Source organism: Bos taurus, chromosome 16, assembly GCF_002263795.3.
Source record: "Bos taurus isolate L1 Dominette 01449 registration number 42190680 breed Hereford chromosome 16, ARS-UCD2.0, whole genome shotgun sequence".
Classification (NCBI taxonomy): Eukaryota; Metazoa; Chordata; class Mammalia; order Artiodactyla; family Bovidae; genus Bos; species Bos taurus.
This window is the reverse complement of record NC_037343.1, coordinates 76,118,889-76,137,962: the sequence shown is the minus strand read 5'-3', so window position 1 is coordinate 76,137,962 and position 19,074 is coordinate 76,118,889. Positions and strand designations below refer to the sequence as shown.

The 19,074-nt window shown below is 41.9% G+C and overlaps 1 protein-coding gene across 1 annotated transcript in view; it reads left to right on the top strand.

The window, feature by feature from the left end:
- Positions 1–1,565: 1,565 nt before the first annotated feature.
- ZBTB41 (zinc finger and BTB domain containing 41) overlaps positions 1,566–19,074 on the top strand; it is a 39,491-nt gene continuing 21,982 nt past the window's right edge. Inside the window, exons 1-4 of the mRNA XM_003587103.5 lie at positions 1,566–1,646; positions 2,281–3,520; positions 15,284–15,491; positions 16,170–16,239. Coding sequence (XP_003587151.2) covers positions 2,398–3,520; positions 15,284–15,491; positions 16,170–16,239 — 1,401 coding nt within the window. The 5' untranslated portion in view covers positions 1,566–1,646; positions 2,281–2,397. The remainder of the gene's footprint in view (positions 1,647–2,280; positions 3,521–15,283; positions 15,492–16,169; positions 16,240–19,074) is intronic.

Sequence of the window (19,074 nt, the reverse complement as noted above, 5' to 3'; positions counted from 1 at the left end):
TTGCCAGTGTACTAGTTCATTCCCAGTGTACTAGTGACGGTTCTCCAGAAAAACAGAACTGACAGGATAGATAGAGGATACACTGATATTCTAAGGAATTGACTTGCATGGTTGATTCTGGGGGCTAGTAAGTCTGAAATCCATAGGACAGGCCTATGAATAGACATTTCCATAGGAAACTCAGGTAAGAGTTGATGTTCCAATCTTCAGTCCAGACACTTAACAGCATCAGGCTGAAAACCCAGGCAGAGTTTTCAGGTTGAAGTCCTGAGGAGAACAGCTTCTGCTGGAAAGCTCAGTCTTTGCTCTAAGACGTTCCACTGACTGGATAAGGTCTAACAAAGATTCTCCTTGACCAAATTTTAACCAGGCTCCTCTAAACTCCCTTCTCAGTTAGGTTCTGACTTTCGAGCTTCTGTATTTGTCTCTGCATTCCTCAGTTTAGCCGGAATACCCCACCCTCTGTATCTGATACCTGGTTCCTTAACCTCTTCCCCAACCCCATCCCACCAGGTGATGTCTGACCAATCCCACCTGCCTCCAACCAGAATCCTGTTGGGTCAGTTTAGCCAAAATCCCCCGACACCCCGCGTTATCTCTTGGCAGTTCTCCATCCACTGACATGCCCGCCACCCCCAGGCAGCTCCTGGGCTGCAAATTCCCACTATTCCTTGTCTGGAATTGAGTCCATTCTCTCCCCCACAGGACAGAACCCTACTGAACGAAGTTTGCCTTACCGTTAACAAGTGTCAGGAATAACTTTTCTGTACCAGGTCCATCCACAGGGGAACAGGGAATGGGTTCCCCGAGCTGCTCGGCGTCAGCCTCTGCCTCATTTCCCCGGTGTCTGGAAAACCACACGACTAGGACCGCCTAGTAAACGTGTAGTCTTCGGGGAAGCAATCCCGGCACCACCCGGGACTGCGCTACAAACGCACAATCCTGGGCACTGGCCCCAAAAGTTAGCCTGTGGACCTTTTCTCCTTGGTTCAGCTTTCTTTCCTGTCCTACCAGCTGTATGCTTATGTGTACAATGTTCAGTGTTTCTGTGGACGGTAAGAAGTCAAACACTAATTTTAGGAGCAACTGCGTTAGCTGCATCCGGCTGGGTTCTTCCGATGCGGGGCGGCGTAGGCGGACACGCTGTCGCCTGCCGCTGAGGGGCCGCTGCGAACCGCCCCAGGCCGGGAGAACGCTGTCCTTTCGCGCCGCGGTGCCCCCGCCCAGGCCTCCGCAACTTCGCCTCTTCTTCTCCTCCGCCGGTCCCCGCAAGGCTGTCCCCCAGGGCCAGACTGGCTCGGGCACAGCGGCCCCTGAACCGCCGCGAAAACCCGGACTAACGGACTCGGAGTGTAGTCGCTGGGGTCGCCCGGGAGCGGGGGCATCACGGAGCATGCGCGGGGAGGGTGAGCGCGCGCACATGCGCAGGGCCGCGCGCTGTGGGGGTGGAGGGGTGTCGGGCGGCAGCGAGGCTGCGCGCCGCTGACGTGTTCGGTGGCCGCGGCGGCGGCTGCGGCGGCGGGGCGACGGCAGGGGAAAGGCGGGCGGGGCCGGGGGCTGAACCCGGAAGTGTCTCGGCGCCGGAGCGAGCGCGCCCGGAGTGGAGCTTGGCGGCCGGGAGCCAGCGGGGAGCCCTGCGTTCCCGGGTAAATGGACGCGCGGGGCGTCCGCGCGGGGAGCGGGTGGGCGGGCGGCGAGGGGTCGCCGTCGGTGGTGCGGTCTCGGCGCGGCAGCGGCCCGGGGAGGCTCTGCTCTGGCGGTCGTCCCCCGGGTGACCCCGACCTCCTCTCCGCGCCGCTCCCAGGGCAGTCCCGCCGGGCGCCTCCGGCCTTTGGACGCTCGCCGGCCGGGATGAGGTGCGCCTCACCGCCCCGGGGAAGCGTGTTAATGGGGGAGGGGGAGGGAACGTGGGTTCCGTGGCCGCGACGGCCTGAGTGTCAGCGCCCCGGCGCCCTTGCATCGCGAAGGTGGGCGCCTCGACCTGGCCCGCGGCGGGCTCGGGGGAGCCTCCCCTTCTGCCCGCTTTCCCGCTAGTCCGTTCGGGAATAGGGCCTGCAAGGTGTGCCCTGCCTCCTTCAAAATTATTCTTTTGTTGGCTGTCTTTTTCTAACCCTGCCCTCCTCGTTCTCCGCCCTAAAATCTCAGCCACGAATGCGTGGAAGCGGTGACTTTGTCATAATTTACTTCTCATTTAGGAAGGTTTTGTTGACAGTACCGCGAGTGACTTAGGATGGCTGGGCCGTGGAGTTGTTTTACATGCTTCTACTCTCTTCTTCACAGACCATGCAACCCTCGGGCACGCCCCTCCAGAAGCTGTGATCCCAGACAATCCTGTTTTCCTTCATAAATCCCTCAAGACACTTATGAAGTTTCTTGTTCTGAAACCGTTGTACTGCAATGAAGAAGAGGAGAAAGGTTACTTCACATCTTGACGAGAAGATCCATCTAGGCTACCATAAAGATTCCCCGGAAGGAAATGTTGTAGAGGAGTGTGACCAAGTAACCTACGCTCATTCCACAGAAAGACCAGCTCCTGAAGCCCTACGCTGTTATCAGGAACTTCCTCCCTCCCCGGATCAGAGGAAACTTCTGAGTTCTTTGCAGTACAATAAGAACTTGCTGAAGTATTTGAATGATGACAGGCAGAAGCAACCGTCTTTCTGTGACTTACTTATCATAGTAGAAGGAAAAGAATTTAGCGCCCATAAAGTTGTCGTTGCTGTTGGCAGTAGTTATTTCCATGCATGTTTGAGCAAAAATCCGAGCACGGATGTTGTCACCCTGGATCACGTAACGCACTCCGTTTTTCAGCATTTGCTTGAATTTCTTTACACATCAGAATTTTTTGTGTACAAATATGAAATCCCTCTTGTTTTAGAGGCTGCAAAGTTTCTGGATATTATAGATGCAGTTAAGCTGCTAAATAACGAAAATGTTGCCACTTTTCAGTCTGAGCTAACTGAAAAGTCATCACCAGAAGAAACACTAAGTGAATTAACTGGAAGACTATCAAGTAATCATCAGTGTAAATTCTGTAGTAGACATTTTTGTTATAAGAAGTCTTTAGAGAATCATTTGTCGAAAACCCATAGGTCCCTTTTATTAGGGAAAAAACATGGGTTAAAAATGCTGGAGAGAAGTTTTTCCACAAGAAGATCAAAACGGAATCGAAAGTGCCCTGTTAAGTTTGAGGACACCAGTGATGATGAGCAGGAAAGTGGTGATGGGTCAGACAATTTGAATCAAGACAGTTTTGATAAGGAAAAGTCAGATAGAAATGATTCTGAGGATCCCGGAAGTGAATATAATGCTGAAGAAGATGAGCTAGAGGAGGAAATGTCAGATGAATATTCTGACACTGAAGAACAGAGTGAAAAAGATCAGAATGATGCAGAAGAGGAGCCAGAGGCCGGTGATTCTGTTGGAAGCATTCATGAGGGGTTAACCCCTGTAATCATTCAGAACAGTAACAAAAAAATATTGCAGTGTCCCAAATGCGATAAGACATTTGACCGCATAGGTAAGAAAGAAAAGCATGTTTCTTGTCTCTAATAGTTTACTTTTCATGGGTACTTTAAAGGTGATTATTAAAAACTAAACTTTGAAAATAACTTTTGAAAAGTATGGAGGGTATTTGATTTTTCATCTGTATTTTATCTTGTTATAAATTTGTTGTGATTCAGGAATTAAGTATTTATATTACCTTTTATTTTCTTTTCCTCATGTCCTGGCAGTAGGTGACAGATCATTAGTTCCTGTGTTTAGTATGAAAAATTCCAGAGTGTCAATAATTACGAATATAGCATTTTGATTTATATGCTAATTTAATTTAAGCGCTATTTTTGAGTCATCATAGAAAATTGAAATAGGCCATATTGTATGTAATTTAATAATTCCTGTACTGTTTCCCCTTGAGCGTGGTAATATGTGAGTCATAAATATAGTCACTTTTCCAGTATCCAGTACTGTTTAGAACTGGGATGTTTCAGATTAAGAATAGTTACAGATAAAACTAAATTACTAAATGTAATAAATGCCTTCATTCTGTAGGCAGAGACTTTAGGAAGTGTCCTAGTAGTATTCTTGGGTTATTATAATAATGAAGAAATCAATTTTTTCTTTATTAGAAAAGCATATATATGAAAAGCATATGAAAAGTGATATGAAAGTGAAAAGCATATAAAAGTGAAAGTATTAGTTGCTCATTTGTGTCTGACTCTGCAACCGCATGGACTGTAGTCCACCAGGCTCCTCTGTCCATGGAATTCTCCAGGGAGGAATACCTGGAGTGGGTTGCCATTCCAGTCTCTGGGGATCTTCCCAGCCCAGGGATCGAACCTGGGTCTCCTGCATTGCAGGCAGTCAGTGAATATTTAATTTCAGGAGAGCTTACTTGCTAGTAAAATAATTTTTGGAGGTGTCTTATATGGACTTTATAACGTGAACTTTAAAATTGCAGCAGTTCACCTATTTACATATAAATGAGAGTTATGAAATTGGGGACTGTATTTTACCACATAGAATGATAAAAGAAGCTGCTGCTGCTGCGTTGCTTTAATCGTGTCCGACTCTGTGCAACCCCATAGACGGCAGCCCACCAGGCTTCCCGTCCCTGGGATTCTCCTGGCAAGAACACTGGAGTGGGTTGCCATTTCCTTCTCCAATGCAGGAGAGTGAAAAGTGAAAGTGAAGTGGCTCAGTCGTGTCCGACTCTATCGACCCCATGGACTGCAGCCAGATTTTCCAGGCAAAAGTACTGGAATGGGGTACCATTGCCTTCTCCATAAAAGAAGCAGATAAGTATTATTTGACCTTGTAAAATTACTTACATACATTTAATATATCCCCATGTGTCCGATGGTAGAGTCTGCCTGCAGTGCTGGAGACCCAGGTTTGATAACCTGGTCAGGAAGATCCCCTGGAGAAGGAAAGGCAACCCCCTCCAGTATTCTCGCCTGGAAAATCCCATGGACAGAGGAGCCTGGCAGGCTTCAGTCCATGGGGTGGCAAAGAGTCAGACATGACTGAGCAACTTCCCTTCAGTCACTGATGTTATTGAGTTAGGAGGAAATTGGTTAAATAAGGTATTGATAATCATTTGCTCTCAAAATACTCAACAGTGTAAACTATGACACAGCAGTAGGTGCCTTTTTTTTTGCTTTTTTATGCCTTTGAATATTTTTTTCTAAATTAGAATGCTTTTGACAATCCAACTTAATAATTGTTCATGGCTATTTTTACTGTGTTTAAAGTTCTGTGCAAATGAATAGAGTAACTTTTTTTGAGCAACTAGTCAGTTGGAAGAGTGTGTGGATACAAGTAGCTTGTTAAACTAAGTCTGGTAAATATTCTTGTGGAGCTGTGAACACATACTGTGAGCATTACAGGGAACAGAAGAACATTCTTGAATTGAGATACCTGACAACATTTCATCTTTCTAGTTGATTCTGCCTTTTTAAACTTTGTATTCTTAGCACACGCTTCCTGTGTCATGCCTTGTTCTCAGTCGGGCTCAGTTGCTCAGTCGTGTCCGGCTCCTTGCCACCCCATGAACTATAGCCCGCCAGGCTCCTCTGGTCATGGGATTTTTCCCGGCAAGGATACTGGAATGGGTTGCCATTTCCTTAATTTGGCCTAATTTGATTTGAGATGTGTGAGAGCAGGGTCAGTCTGCCAGTGGCATTGTGGCCCAACAGATAGATATCAGGCTCTTGTATCTAACACTGGGCCTGTGGGATGCATTGTGAGCCAGGGATTCTGTGTTCAGGTAAGACAAGGAAGACGATACTCAATTTCTGTTAACACTCTCAAATTCTCTAGCAAACAGACCTGTTAATTTTACTTAACCTGGCATTTTCTCAGATAACTTTATCACGGGACATTTGGAAACTCCCGGGAAACTAGAGTTCTGTGCACACTATTTGGGGAAATACTGCATAAGTTAAGTTCTTGATGTACTAAGAAGAAGGCATTTTGCAGCTTTTTGAACTAAGGTTAGTTCAGATAATCAGATAAATGTAGGTATCAATAGATCACATTGTCAGCTTATTTCCAGCCTCCTTTCTGAATGTGTTTTATATTATCCCCCTCTTATTGAACCCCTCTTTTGCTTAGCCTCAATGGGGCTGCTGACTTCTCCCCTGTGCAGAGAAAGAGAAGAGATTGAGATTATGATTTTATCATACTGGTTACGAAGCATTGATATGAGCTGTGGTGATGTCAGACTGCCTGCATTTTTGAATCCAGGTCTTATGTGAGTTACTTCACCTGTGTGTACTTTTGTCTTCTCACAGATAGAATGGATGATGCTAATAGTACCTTCTCATGGGGGTTACTATGAGGATTAAATAGCATAGTCTTTGTGAAATTTGTGTGAATATAGTATGAAATTACAATACTGTGAAATTTAGGTGTGCAGTGAATGCAAGCTGCTTATTCATCATTAATATAGTTTCTAAGTGTCTGTACTATGCCAGACACTAAACAAATATGAAGGGATATGTCCTTTGTCATCAAGAATCTTAGAGATTAATGAGTACAGGCAAAAACAAAATTATAATAAAGATAATCTTATCAGGACAGGGACAGAGGCTTAGGGGAATCTGGAAAGATTTCATGGAGCAGGTAGCATTTGAGCTGAGAACCTAAGAAAGGGAGGAGCTTGCACGGCAGAAGGACCAACAAGCACAAAGGCTCTCAGGTCGTCAGGTTCTAGAAACTGCTAAAACTAGGCTGATTTCAGGGTGGGCTGCTGCTGCTAACTCGCCTCAGTCGTGTCCAACTCTGTGCGACCCCATAGACGGCAGCTCACCAGGCTCCCCGTCTCTGGGATTCTCCAGGTAAGAACACTGGAGTGGGTTGCCATTTCCTTCTCCAGTGCATGAAAGTGAAAAGCGAAAGTGAAGTCGCTTAGTCGTGTCTTGACTCTTTGCGACCCAGTGGACTGCAGCCTACCAGGCTCCTCCGTCCATGGGATTTTCCAGGCAAGAACACTGGACTGGGTTGCCATCTCCTTCTCCAGTGCATGAAAGTGAAAAGTGAAAGTGAAGTCGCTCAGTTGTGTCCGACTCTTAGCGGCCCCATGGACTGCAGCCTACCAGGCTCCTCCGTCCATGGGATTTTCCAGGCAGGAGTGCTGGAGTGGGGTGCCATTGCCTTCCTCGTCAGGGTGGGCAAGTAATGGGCGTAATGAAAACGATGATAGATGAGGATTGGGAAGTGAGCAGAGGTCACATTTTGAATGGTTTATATGCAGTGCAGAGGAGTTTTTAATCCAGTAAGTGATAAAAAGTTGAGAAAACAGAGGAAATGACCGCCATAGGAGTTTTAGAAAAGTAAGCTGGCTTCAGGGAAGAGAAGGAAGTTGGAAAGAGCAGAGGGTTATTCAGGCTTGGGCTAGGAGGATGAGCAGCATTGGGAATGGGACGCGGGACAGGGTGGATCAGAGCTGCAGGTTTCAGTGGACCAGTGACCGGTAGAATGAAAAGAACAGGCAGATGGAGAAGACCTGTGATTCTTCAGTGTCCTCCTGTATCATCTCTATCAGAAGTCCTCTTTATTCTTGAAACATTTCCAGGGCTACTTTCCAATAACTCTTGTATCACCCACATTTCTTTAGGAGGTTTTTAAAATGTCCACCTAGGATTTTGGTTGTTATTTCCCTGCCTCATCAGATTGTGAGCTGGAAAGTGTTGTCTGTTACTTTTGGTTAGTATCCTTCATGATCCTCCAGGTCATTTCAAATGGAATAGTAAGTTTTCAGTAAGCTCCTCTTTAGTTGAACTAAGGTGAAAGATTGACCTCTGACTTGTAAGAAGCCTTTAACTTGCTGTTTCAGAGGGGTTTATGAGAGGCAGCTAATGAGCTCTGGAACCATATGTAGTTTACTAATTTGATTCTCTCACTTTGGATCTTTTACCTTTTTTGGTGTGTTTCATAGATGCTCGGAGTCAGACTCCTGATGCAGTTGTGTTATTCCTGAGGCTCCAGCTGTCCTCCTCTCTGCCCATTCTCATGCAGATAAGAGTCCTTTGACCTTTCCCCCTTAAACTGAAAACCTCGGGTTAAAAGGCAAAGATCAAATTGGGAAAAGATGACAGATGGGGGTGAGAGAAAAAAATTTTGGATGATTTGTCTTTTCTGTCCTTTCCTTAGATTAAATTTGATCTCTTCTAGAAGCAAAAAATATTTTGTAGCTTTAAAAAAAATGTGACTTGTTTAAGACTATCCTGACAGATTCCAGTTGGTTCTGAATAGGGAAGAGTTTTGACTTACGGCATACTTCTCTACTTTAAAGTTAAATATTTTAGTGAAGTGTTCTTCACGCCATGCCAAATGATTTGAGGTATAATTTAAGATTTGGCATATGAGATATATAATGAGCTAATTTGGTGATGTTTCTCTTTGAAAAATCTCCACATGAAATCTGATAATAATTTAGCATGACCCCCCCCCCCAAAAAAAATAATAATTTAGCATAACCCATTTGGAATGAAACCCAAGGTCAAGTTTTGGTATGTATAAATATGTGTTTTCTATATCTCCTAATTTGGGACATAATTCATATTGGGATTCAGTCAGAAAAATGCTGTGGATGAAATTTCTTAATATTATGTATTTTCTATTGGTGATCAAGAATGGTTGGGCATAACTTAGTATTCTGTGAAAGGACATTTTTTTGATGGAAACTTTATTTGATAACCTTGAAGTAAACACTTGATTTATACATTATTATTGAATTCCCCCCACCTGATAAGAAAGAGAGATTTGTTGTCTGTGTTCATGCGAGGAGAACCCCACCCTCAACAGCCTTACCAGTTGATTTAAACCTGGGATTTCATTGTACATTTACCTGACTTTGTGGTTCAGCGTTCCCTCAGAAGCTATGTCTCTTGTTGTTCAGAAATTCAAAGCCATGCAGATAACATATCCTGCAGTGCCTCTGTGCATAAATTTGAGTTGACATAATAGAAATGTGTTTTTTATTTTAGAGATTCTGATTGTTAAAGTGAATTATTCAAATTTATCTATTTTCATAGGTGTCTTTGGATTTTACTGAATTTATTTTAAAACAATTTTCTTTTTGGGGGGTTAAATCCTGTTAAGTCTTCTGGTCTGTAGGCAAATGGAAGTTTAACAATCAGAAGTAGTTTTGATCTTTAACTGCCACTCAAGACTTTCTTGACTCTAAATAAAGGGAAATTCTACTAATTGTTAATTTAACATCTTCCCAACAGAGGTATTTTCATAGAAAATAAAAGGTTTGGGGAAGATGTTTCTTATAATTTAAGATTTTCATTAAGTTGCTCTTCCTATTCACTTGGGTAAAAATCAGGAGACTTGAGTAGTAGGAGGTTAAGTTAGCTTTCAGTTCTGAGACTCTGTGCGAGGTATGCAGTCAATCCCCTGGTAAGAATAGTCCCATTCCAAAAATCACTTGTAATTTAGTCATTTAAAAATTATACTGTATACTCTTGATTCATTATTTACATAATTTAAAAAGCAAGCTTATGAAAAATGTGAAACGTAAAAACTTTTATAATCACGGAAAACTTTTTTGCTTTAATTTCATAAAATGACCCCTATCTTTGCCAAATTAAAATTATGGGTTATTAGTACATATTAATAATGTTTGGATTCTGTACCTGTTCTGGTAACTGATAAATGCGTAAAAAGTATTTTGGAATCCAGTACAAGCATGCTATATTTTTTTAATTCATTAATTTAATTGGAGGATAATTCAAGCATGCTGTATTATCATAGAGAAATATTAAAATCAACTCAGAAAACACTTCCCCTAAGAAATTTTTATAGCAGTATTATTCTGGTTATATCCTGCAAAAAATAATAAAAATACATGCTTTTCCAACTTTTTTTGGATAGTTCAAGGTTAGAAACATGGAACATGGAACAGACTGGTTCCAAATAGGAAAAGGAGTACGTCAAGGCTGTATATGCAGAGTACATCATGAGAAACGCTGGGCTGAAAGAAGGACAAGCTGGAATCAAGATTGCTGGGAGAAATATCAATAACCTCAGGTATGCAGATGACACCACCCTTATGGCAGAAAGTGAAGAGGAACTAAAAAGCCTCTTGATGAAGGTGAAAGTGGAGAGTGAAAGAGTTGGCTTAAAGCTCAACATTCAGAAAACGAAGATCATGGCATCTGGTCCCATCAGTTCATGGGAAATAGATGGGGAAACAGTGTCAGACTTTATTTTTTTGGGCTCCAAAATCACTGCAGATGGTGACTGCAGCCATGAAATTAAAAGACGCTTACTCCTTGGAAGGAAAGTTATGACCAACCTAGATAGCATGTTGAAGAGCAGAGACATTACTTTGCCAACAAAGGTCCGTCTAGTCAAGGCTATGGTTTTTCCTGTGGTCATGTATGGATGTGAGAGTTGGACTGTGAAGAAGGCTGAGCGCCGAAGAATTGATGCTTTTGAACTGTGGTGTTGGAGAAGACTCTTGAGAGTCCCTTGGACTGCAAGGAGATCCAACCAGTCCATTCTGAAGGAGATCAGCCCTGGGATTTCTTTGGAAGAAATGATACTAAAGCTGAAACTCCAGTACTTTGGCCGCCTCATGCGAAGAGTTGACTCATTGGAAAAGACTGATGCTGGGAGGGATTGAGGGCAGGAGGAGAAGGGGACAACAGAGGATGAGATGGCTGGATGGCATCACTGACTCGATGGACGTGAGTCTGAGTGAACTCCGGAAGATGGTGGTGGACAGGGAGGCCTGGCGTGCTACGAATCATGGGGTCGCAAAGAGTCGGACACCACTGAGCGACTGAACTGAACTGAACTGAAGGTTATGCTAAGTCGCTTCAGTCGTGTCTGATTCTGTGCGACCCCATAGAGGGCAGCCCACCAGGCTCCCCCATCCTGGGATTCTCTAGGCAAGAATACTGGAGTGGGTGGCCATTTCCTTCTCCAATGCATGAAAGTGAAAAGTGAAAGGGAAGTCGCTCAGTTGTGCCCAACTCTTAGTGACCCCATGGACTGCAGCCTACCAGGCTCCTCCATCCATGGGATTTTCCAGGCAAGAATACTGGAGTGGGGTGCCATTGTCTTCTCCGGAACTGAAGGTTAGAAATACATAATTATGTTATGGGGTCACAAAGGCTCCTCTCTTCGTGGAATTCTCCAGATAAGAATACTGGAATGGGTAGCCATTCTCTTCTCCAGGACATCTTCCTGACCCAGGGATGGAAGCACAGTTTCCTGTTTTGTAAGCAGATTCTTTACTGTCACAGCCACCAGACAAGCAAAATATGCATAGATCATCATATGGTCTGTGCTTAAATACCTTGTGGATTTTTATCATATTTTGGTTTTTCTTTGCTTATAATGTTATCCTTCCCCCCTACATTAAGGGAAATACCTTGGTTCCCTTTCTTCAGTATTCTTATGTAAGTGCAGTGCAATTAATTTTTAGATAATACTCTGTTTATTAAATTTAATCATATTTGTTTAATTAAGGAACTAAAAAGCCTCTTGATGAAAGTGAAAGAGGAGAGTAAAAAAGTTGGTTTAAGGCTCAACATTCAGAAAACAAAGATCATGGCATCTGGTCCCATCACTTCATGGGAAATAGATGGAGAAACAGTGGAAACAGTGTCAGACTTTATTTTTGTGGGCTCCAAAATCACTGCAGATGGTGACTGCAGCCATGAAATTAAAAGACACTTAATCCTTGGAAGGAAAGTTATGACCAACCTAGATAGCATATTGAAAAGCAGAGACATTACTTTGCCAACAAAGGTCCGTCTAGTCAAGGCTGTGGTTTTTCCTGTGGTCAAGTATGAATGTGAGAGTTGGACTGTGAAGAAAGCTGAGCGCCGAAGAATTGATGCTTTTGAACTGTGGTGTTGGAGAAGACTCTTGAGAGTCCCTTGGACTGCAAGGAGATCCAACCAGTCCTTTCTGAAGGAGATCAGCCCTGGGATTTCTTTGGAAGGAATGATGCTGAAGCTGAAACTCCAGTACTTTGGCCACCTCACGTGAAGAGCTGACTCATTGGAAAAGACTCTGATGCTGGGAGGGATTGGGGGCAGGAGGAAAAGGAGACGACAGAGGATGAGATGGCTGGATGGCATCACTGACTCGATGGACGTGAGTCTGAGTGAACTCCAGGAGTTGGTGATGGACAGGGAGGCCTGGCGTGCTGCAGTTCATGGGGTCACAAAGAGTCGGATACTTAGCAACTGAACTGAAGTCCCATTTGTTTATTTTTGTCTTTATTCTCATTACTCTAGGAGATGGGTCAAAAAGGTCTTGCTGCGATTTATGTCAAAGAGTGTTGTTCTGCCTATGTTTTCCTCAAAGAGTTCTGCAGTGTCTGGCCTTGCATTAGGTCTCTAATCCATGTTGAGTTTATTTTTGTGTATGGTGTTAGGAAGTGTTCTAATTTCTCTCTGTTACATGTCCAGGTTTCCCAGCACCACTTATTGAAGAGGCTGCCTTTTCTACATTGTATATTCTTGCCACCTTTGTCAAAAATTAGGGGACCATAGGCACTTGGCTTTGTTGCTGGACTTCTATCATGTCCCACTCATCTGTATTTCTGTTTTTGTGCCAGTACGATACTGCTTTGGTTACATAGCTTTGTAATGTAGTCTGAAGTCAGGGAGCCTGATTGCTCCAGCTCTGGTTTTCTTTCTCAAGATTGCTTTGGCTATTTGGGGTCTTTTGTGTTTCTATACTAAGTAAAATTTTTTGGTCTAGTTCTGTGAAAAATGCCATTGATAGTTTGATAGGGATTGTGTTGAATCTGTAGATTGCTTTGGGTAGTATGGTCATTTTTACAATATTGATTCTTCTAATCCAAGAACATGGTGTGTCTAAATGTCCATCAACAGATGAATAGATAAAGAAGATGTGGTATATATGTACAGTGGAATGTTACTCAGCCATAAACAGGAGCGAAATTAGGTCATTTGGAGTGATGTGGATGGACCTAGAGTCTGTCATACAGAGTGAAGTAAGTCAGAGAAAAATAACATATATTAAGGCATGTGTGTGGGATCTAGAAAAATGGTACAGATGAACCTATTTGCAGGGCAGGAATAGAGACAGACATAGAGAAAAGACTTGTGGACCCTGGGGTGGCTGGGAAGGGGAGGGTGGATCTGGAAAGTAAGATTGACATATATACACTACCATGTGTAAAATAGATAGCCAGTGGAGACCTGCGGTGTAGCACAGGGAGTTCAGCGTGGTGCTCGTTGATGACCTAGAGGGATGGGATGGTGGGAGAGAGGTCCAAGAGCGGGGGGACAGGTGTCTACATACAGCTGATTCACGCTGCTGTACAGCAGAAACTGACACAACCTTGTAAGCAATTGTTCTCCAAAAATCGTATTAGATGCATGTAATAAATTGGTGAATGTAGACAAATAATTATGATTATCTTTTTTCCTCCTGGCCTTAGAATATTTTGTTTTTTATCTAATCTCCATGATACATATAAGACTTACATATTTTTAAAAAGTGTGTGGGTGAAATGTTATACTTGCCTATTAGCTTTCGCCTGAAGAAAAATTTATGTATATATTTTTTTCAGGACAAGGCAAAGCTAAGCTTATCATAGAAAATTACTCTTCATATTGATAGTGCTTTTTCTTATTTCTATTGCCTTTCACTCAAAAGTATCCTTAATTAAAATTTCTATTTTATGCTACTAGATGTGCATATTCACAGCTTTGATTACAGAATAATAATAACAGCCAGCATTAACTGATAGGTTATAATGGGTTAGAAAACAGTAGTGTCTTATGTGTATGAATTGATTTATTATTACGCTAATCCTCTGAAGTAAATACTATTATTCCATTTTTATTTTTGCATATTTTCATTACGCCACTATTATTTTTTCAAATAAGAAAGATTTGAGAAAGGTTACTTGTCCAAGGTCACATAGCCTGCAAATTAAAGTGTTGTGATTCATGTCCAGGTGCCTGGATCCAGAGTCTCTGCCCCTACCATTAATACTGGTGTGCCTCTATAATGTGAAATTGTATATTCTGAATAATAATGTAAAAGGCTTTTAGTATAAGGTGGCTCAGTGGTAAAGAATCTGCCTGCTAGTGCACGAGACATAGGAGATGCGGATTCCATCCCTGGATCCGGAAGATCCCCTGGAGAAGAAAATGGCCACCCACTCCAGTATTCTCACCTGGAGAATGCCATGGACAGAGGAGCCTGGAGGGCTACAGTCCACGGGGTTGCAAAGAGTCAAACGTAACTTAGCAACTAAACACACCACCACCACCATAAGTAGGAATATAAATAAAAATTAAGCCAAAATGTATCCTTTTATTTCATTTTTTAGTTGTCATTTTTCTTTTTGGACAAGCTGTGTTAAAATTTCTTTTTTTCAATTTTTTTTATTGAACTATATTTGATTTACAATATTGTGTTAGTTTCAGGTGTACAACAAAGTTACTCAGTTTTATATATATATAAATTCTTTCCCATGATAGGTTGTTATGTGTGTGAGTCTGTTTCTGTTTCTAAATAACTTTATTTGTATTATTTTTTATATTCACCTGTTGTATGATAGGTGATTTTGTCATATTTGACTTACTTTGACTTAGTATGATAATCTCAGGGTCCATCCTTGTTTCTGCAAATGGCAGTATTTCACCATTTTTTATGAGTGGGCAGTATTCCATTATATATATATATATACACATATGTGTGTGTGTGTGTGTGTGTATATACACGTATATATACATACAACATCTTTTTTATCCATTCATCTGTTAATGGACATTTAGGTTGTTAGGGCCTATAATTTAGGACATTATACTCAGAATATAATACAGATCTCACATTAATATGCCTCCACATGTCTGCATTATACCCGTTCATTTTGTCATTTTCTTACTTTTCTTTGTTACCTAAGTATGTGGGCTTTAGTAACTTCATGTTAAGCATGCAGTCAAGCCCAGGTGGTGTACTTGTGTCCTAACGTCTTAATAAGTTGGAGAAGTCTTGTATGAATGGGCTGTAGTATAAATTTTGTTGAGTAATGCTAGATTTGTAGTACCCTTTCCAGATTTCCTTCTGTGGGAAGAGAGATGAAAATATATGAGCTATATAATATATTATGCTGCCTTTTGTGATATTTTTAAAAAGTCTGCTAATCTGTAAGTTTCTTTCAACGTGTGTCTATTAAGTATACTGTTTATCATGAGATTTTATTCCACCATCTAATTTCAGTCACTGTGTAGTAAATGTACTGAATTTAATTTTAGTTTCTGTCTCTTCATAGGGAAGTATGAGAGCCACACACGTGTTCACACAGGTGAGAAGCCCTTTGAGTGTGATATTTGTCACCAGCGCTATTCGACAAAGTCTAACCTAACTGTTCACAGAAAGAAGCACAGTAATGAAACAGAATTTCATAAGAAGGAGCACAAGTGCCCTTACTGTAATAAACTTCATGCAAGCAAGAAGACTTTAGCCAAGCATGTTAAGAGGCAAGTATGATCTTGCTTCCATAGTAGACTTTAATATGCCTTCTCATTTAAATATGTAGTGAGCCAAACGCATCTATGGAGTGCTTGTCTCCAGTCCTTTGATTGCTTAAAATTTTCTAGATGACAAATTTTTTAAGAAAGGAACAGCAAATATTAGTTCATACTTGTGAGATTAAGTTTTTTGAGATTGCAACAAAAACAATCTATACTCTAGAAATTTAAGAAACAGCATTTTTATTATCCTTGGTTTTGTGTCTTGGGTTTTGACAAGTATATTTTCAACGTATATGATTATACAACTCCAGAAAACTTATTCCTCATACTCAGCTTTGTCTTTAGTATATAAAAATTTATGAGAGAATATTTATATTTAACTGAGAAATTAAATTTACTGAACTGTGGACTAAAGTCAAGTGAGTTGCCTTGAAGATTCTCTGTGAATAGATAGGTTCCTGAATATATTTAAAATGATTATGTTTTAGTTTGACTATTTCTGCATAAATTCAGGCACACATTCATATATTAAAATGATAGCAATTCTTTAAATACTCAGATGTGCCTGTCTCTAATAAAGGAATCACTGCTTGATTCTTATAATTACTGTTAACATGTCAAATGGAGTACTGACTTAACTAATATCATCTCTTCCTAACAGTATTTTAATTTTTTTTCTGGTAGATTTCATCCTGAAAATGCACAGGAATTTATATCCATTAAGAAGACTAAGAGTGAAAGTTGGAAATGTGATGTAAGAGATTTTAATTTGTAGTAGAAAAACCCCAAATTAAATGTAGTGTGAACTTTTGTGAAAGTAATTAAATTTTAAAGTAATATAAACTTAGCTTATATCACTTTTAGAATCTTTTATACAGTGTTATTCTAATATTTTTACAAATTAAGCCTGGTATGAGTTACTTTTTGGATGATGGACCTGAAAAATAGTCATCCTAGATTTTATTTTTATTGTAACCACTATAACATGTTTCTTTAGCTGTCTGTATAAACGGTGACATTAGTGTTGCATATAATATAAAATGTTAGAATTTTCCCTCCACTTCTGATTATCAGTTGCTATATGTCAAACCACCTGAAAACTTGAAAGTGAAAGTGAAGTTGCTCAGTCATGTCTGACTCTTTGCAACCCCATGGACTGTAGCCTATCGGGCTCCTCCGTCCATGGGATTTTCCAGGCAAGAGTGCTGGAGTGGATTGCCATTTCCTTCTCCGGGGGATCTTCCCGACCCAAGACTCGAACCCGGGTCTCCTGCATTGCAGGCAGATGCCTTACCATCTGAGCCACCAGGGAAGCCCATGAAAACTTAGTGGCCTTAAATTACTGTTTCACTTTCATTTTATCATTTTGGGGGTCAGTAATAGCAATGGGGCAGGAGTTCGCTAGGTAATTCTTCTGTCCCACGTGGCGCCAGCTGAAGTCACTCAGTTGTTTTCAGCTGGTGGGTGGTCTGTCTGGTCTGATCCGGTCTGGTCTGGTTTGGAGCTGCTCCCAAAGTGCCTCACTCACCTGGCTGGAAGCTGGTGTTGGTCTGCAGCTGGGAGCTCTGCCAGGCCGTTGGCCAGGGTTGCTTCCTGGAGCTGCTTGAGCTTCCTTCCAGCATGGCACCTGGGCCCCAGGAGGGAACGAGTGTTCCAGGAAGCCAAGGTGAGCAGTATCAGGCTTTTTACAGCCTCACCTTGGAAGTCTCACAGCACCACTTCTAGCATGTTCTGTTGGTCACACAAGCCACTCCAGCCAGGGAAGATTTAAGGGGAGTGGAATCAGTCTCTATTTTACAATGATAGGAGAAGCAATGAATTTTTAGGTATTTTTTATTCTTCTATACCCTCTAAAGTCAGTCAGTTTAGTTCAGTTGCTCAGTCGTGTCCGACTCTTTGCGACCCCATGAACCGCAGCACGCCAGGCCTCCCTGTCCATCACCAACTCCCGGAATTCACTCAGACTCATGTCCATCAATTCAGTGATGCCATCCAGCCATCTCATCCTCTGTCATCCCCTTCTCCTGCCCCCAATCCCTCCCAGCATCAGAGTCTTTTCCAATGAGTCAGCTCTTCACATGAGGTGGCCAAAGTACTGGAGTTTCAGCTTCAGCATCAGTCCTTCCAATGAACACCCAGGACTGATCTCCTTCAGAATGGACTGGTTGGATCTCCTTGCAGTCCAAGGGACTCTCAAGAGTCTTCTCCAACACCACAGTTCAAAAGCGTCAATTCTTCTGCACTCAGCTTTCTTCACAGTCCAACTCTCACATCCATACATGACCACAGGAAAAACCATATCCTCGACTAGACGAACCTTTGTTGGCAAAGTAATGTCTCTGCTTTTGAATATGCTATCTAGGTTGGTCATAACTTTCCTTCCAAGGAGTAAGCGTCTTTTAATTTCATGGCTGCAGTCACCATCTGCAGTGATTTTGGAGCCCAGAAAAATAAAGTCTGACACTGTTTCCACTGTTTCCCCATCTATTTGCCATGAAGTGATGGGACCAGATGCCATGGTCTTCATTTTCTGAATGTTGAGCTTTAAGCCAACTTTTTCACTCTCCTCTTTGACTTTCACTTTTCACCCCCTAACATAGTTTTTCATTATTTAGGTAAATACTGTTTAAATGAGTCACCAGCTGTCATTTTGTCCTTTACTCCAAAGCCTCAGTTTATGACCGCATTCTCACCATTTCTCTGATCTCAGCTTCTAGGAATTGAAGTGAATTATTTGGATCTTATTATAAGATGGTTTCCTTACCTTACTAAGTTTTATCATCCTCACGTGTAAAATGATAATAATTGTATCTACCTCCTAGGTTTGTTGTGAGAATTAAGTAAAGTAATCCATGAATCACTTAGCTTTGTGCCTGGTATATAGTACATGCCATGTTGTTACACCTGGTGGATAGTACATTGTTATTACAGCAGCCTGTCCCCCCGCCCCCCCACCCCGCTTTCTAAATTTGATGTCTACTGGATTTTTTTTTTTTTAAGTTTTATTTTATTTTTATTTTTTTTAATTTAATTTAATTTTATTTTTAAACTTTACATAATTGTATTAGTTTCGCCAAATATCAAAATGAATCTGCCACAGGTATACATGTGTTCCCCATCCTGAACCCTCCTCCCTCCTCCCTCCCCATACCATCCCTCTGGGTCGTCCCAGTGCACTAGCCCCAAGCATCCAGTATCGTGCATCGAACCTGGACTGGCATCTCGTTTCTTACATGATATTTTACATGTTTCAGTGTCATTCTCCCAAATCTTCCCACCCTCTCCCTCTCCCACAGAGTCCATAAGACTGTTCTATACATCAGTGTCTCTTTTGCTGTCTCTTACACCGGATTATTGTTACCATCTTTCTAAATTCCATATATATGCGTTAGTATACTGTATTTATGTTTTTCCTTCTGGCTTACTTCACTCTGTATAATAGGCTCCAGTTTCATCCACCTCATTAGAACTGATTCAAATGTATTCTTTTTAATGGCTGAGTAATACTCCATTGTGTATATGTACCACAGCTTTCTTATCCATTCATCTGCTGATGGACATCTAGGTTGCTTCCATGTCCTGGTCTACT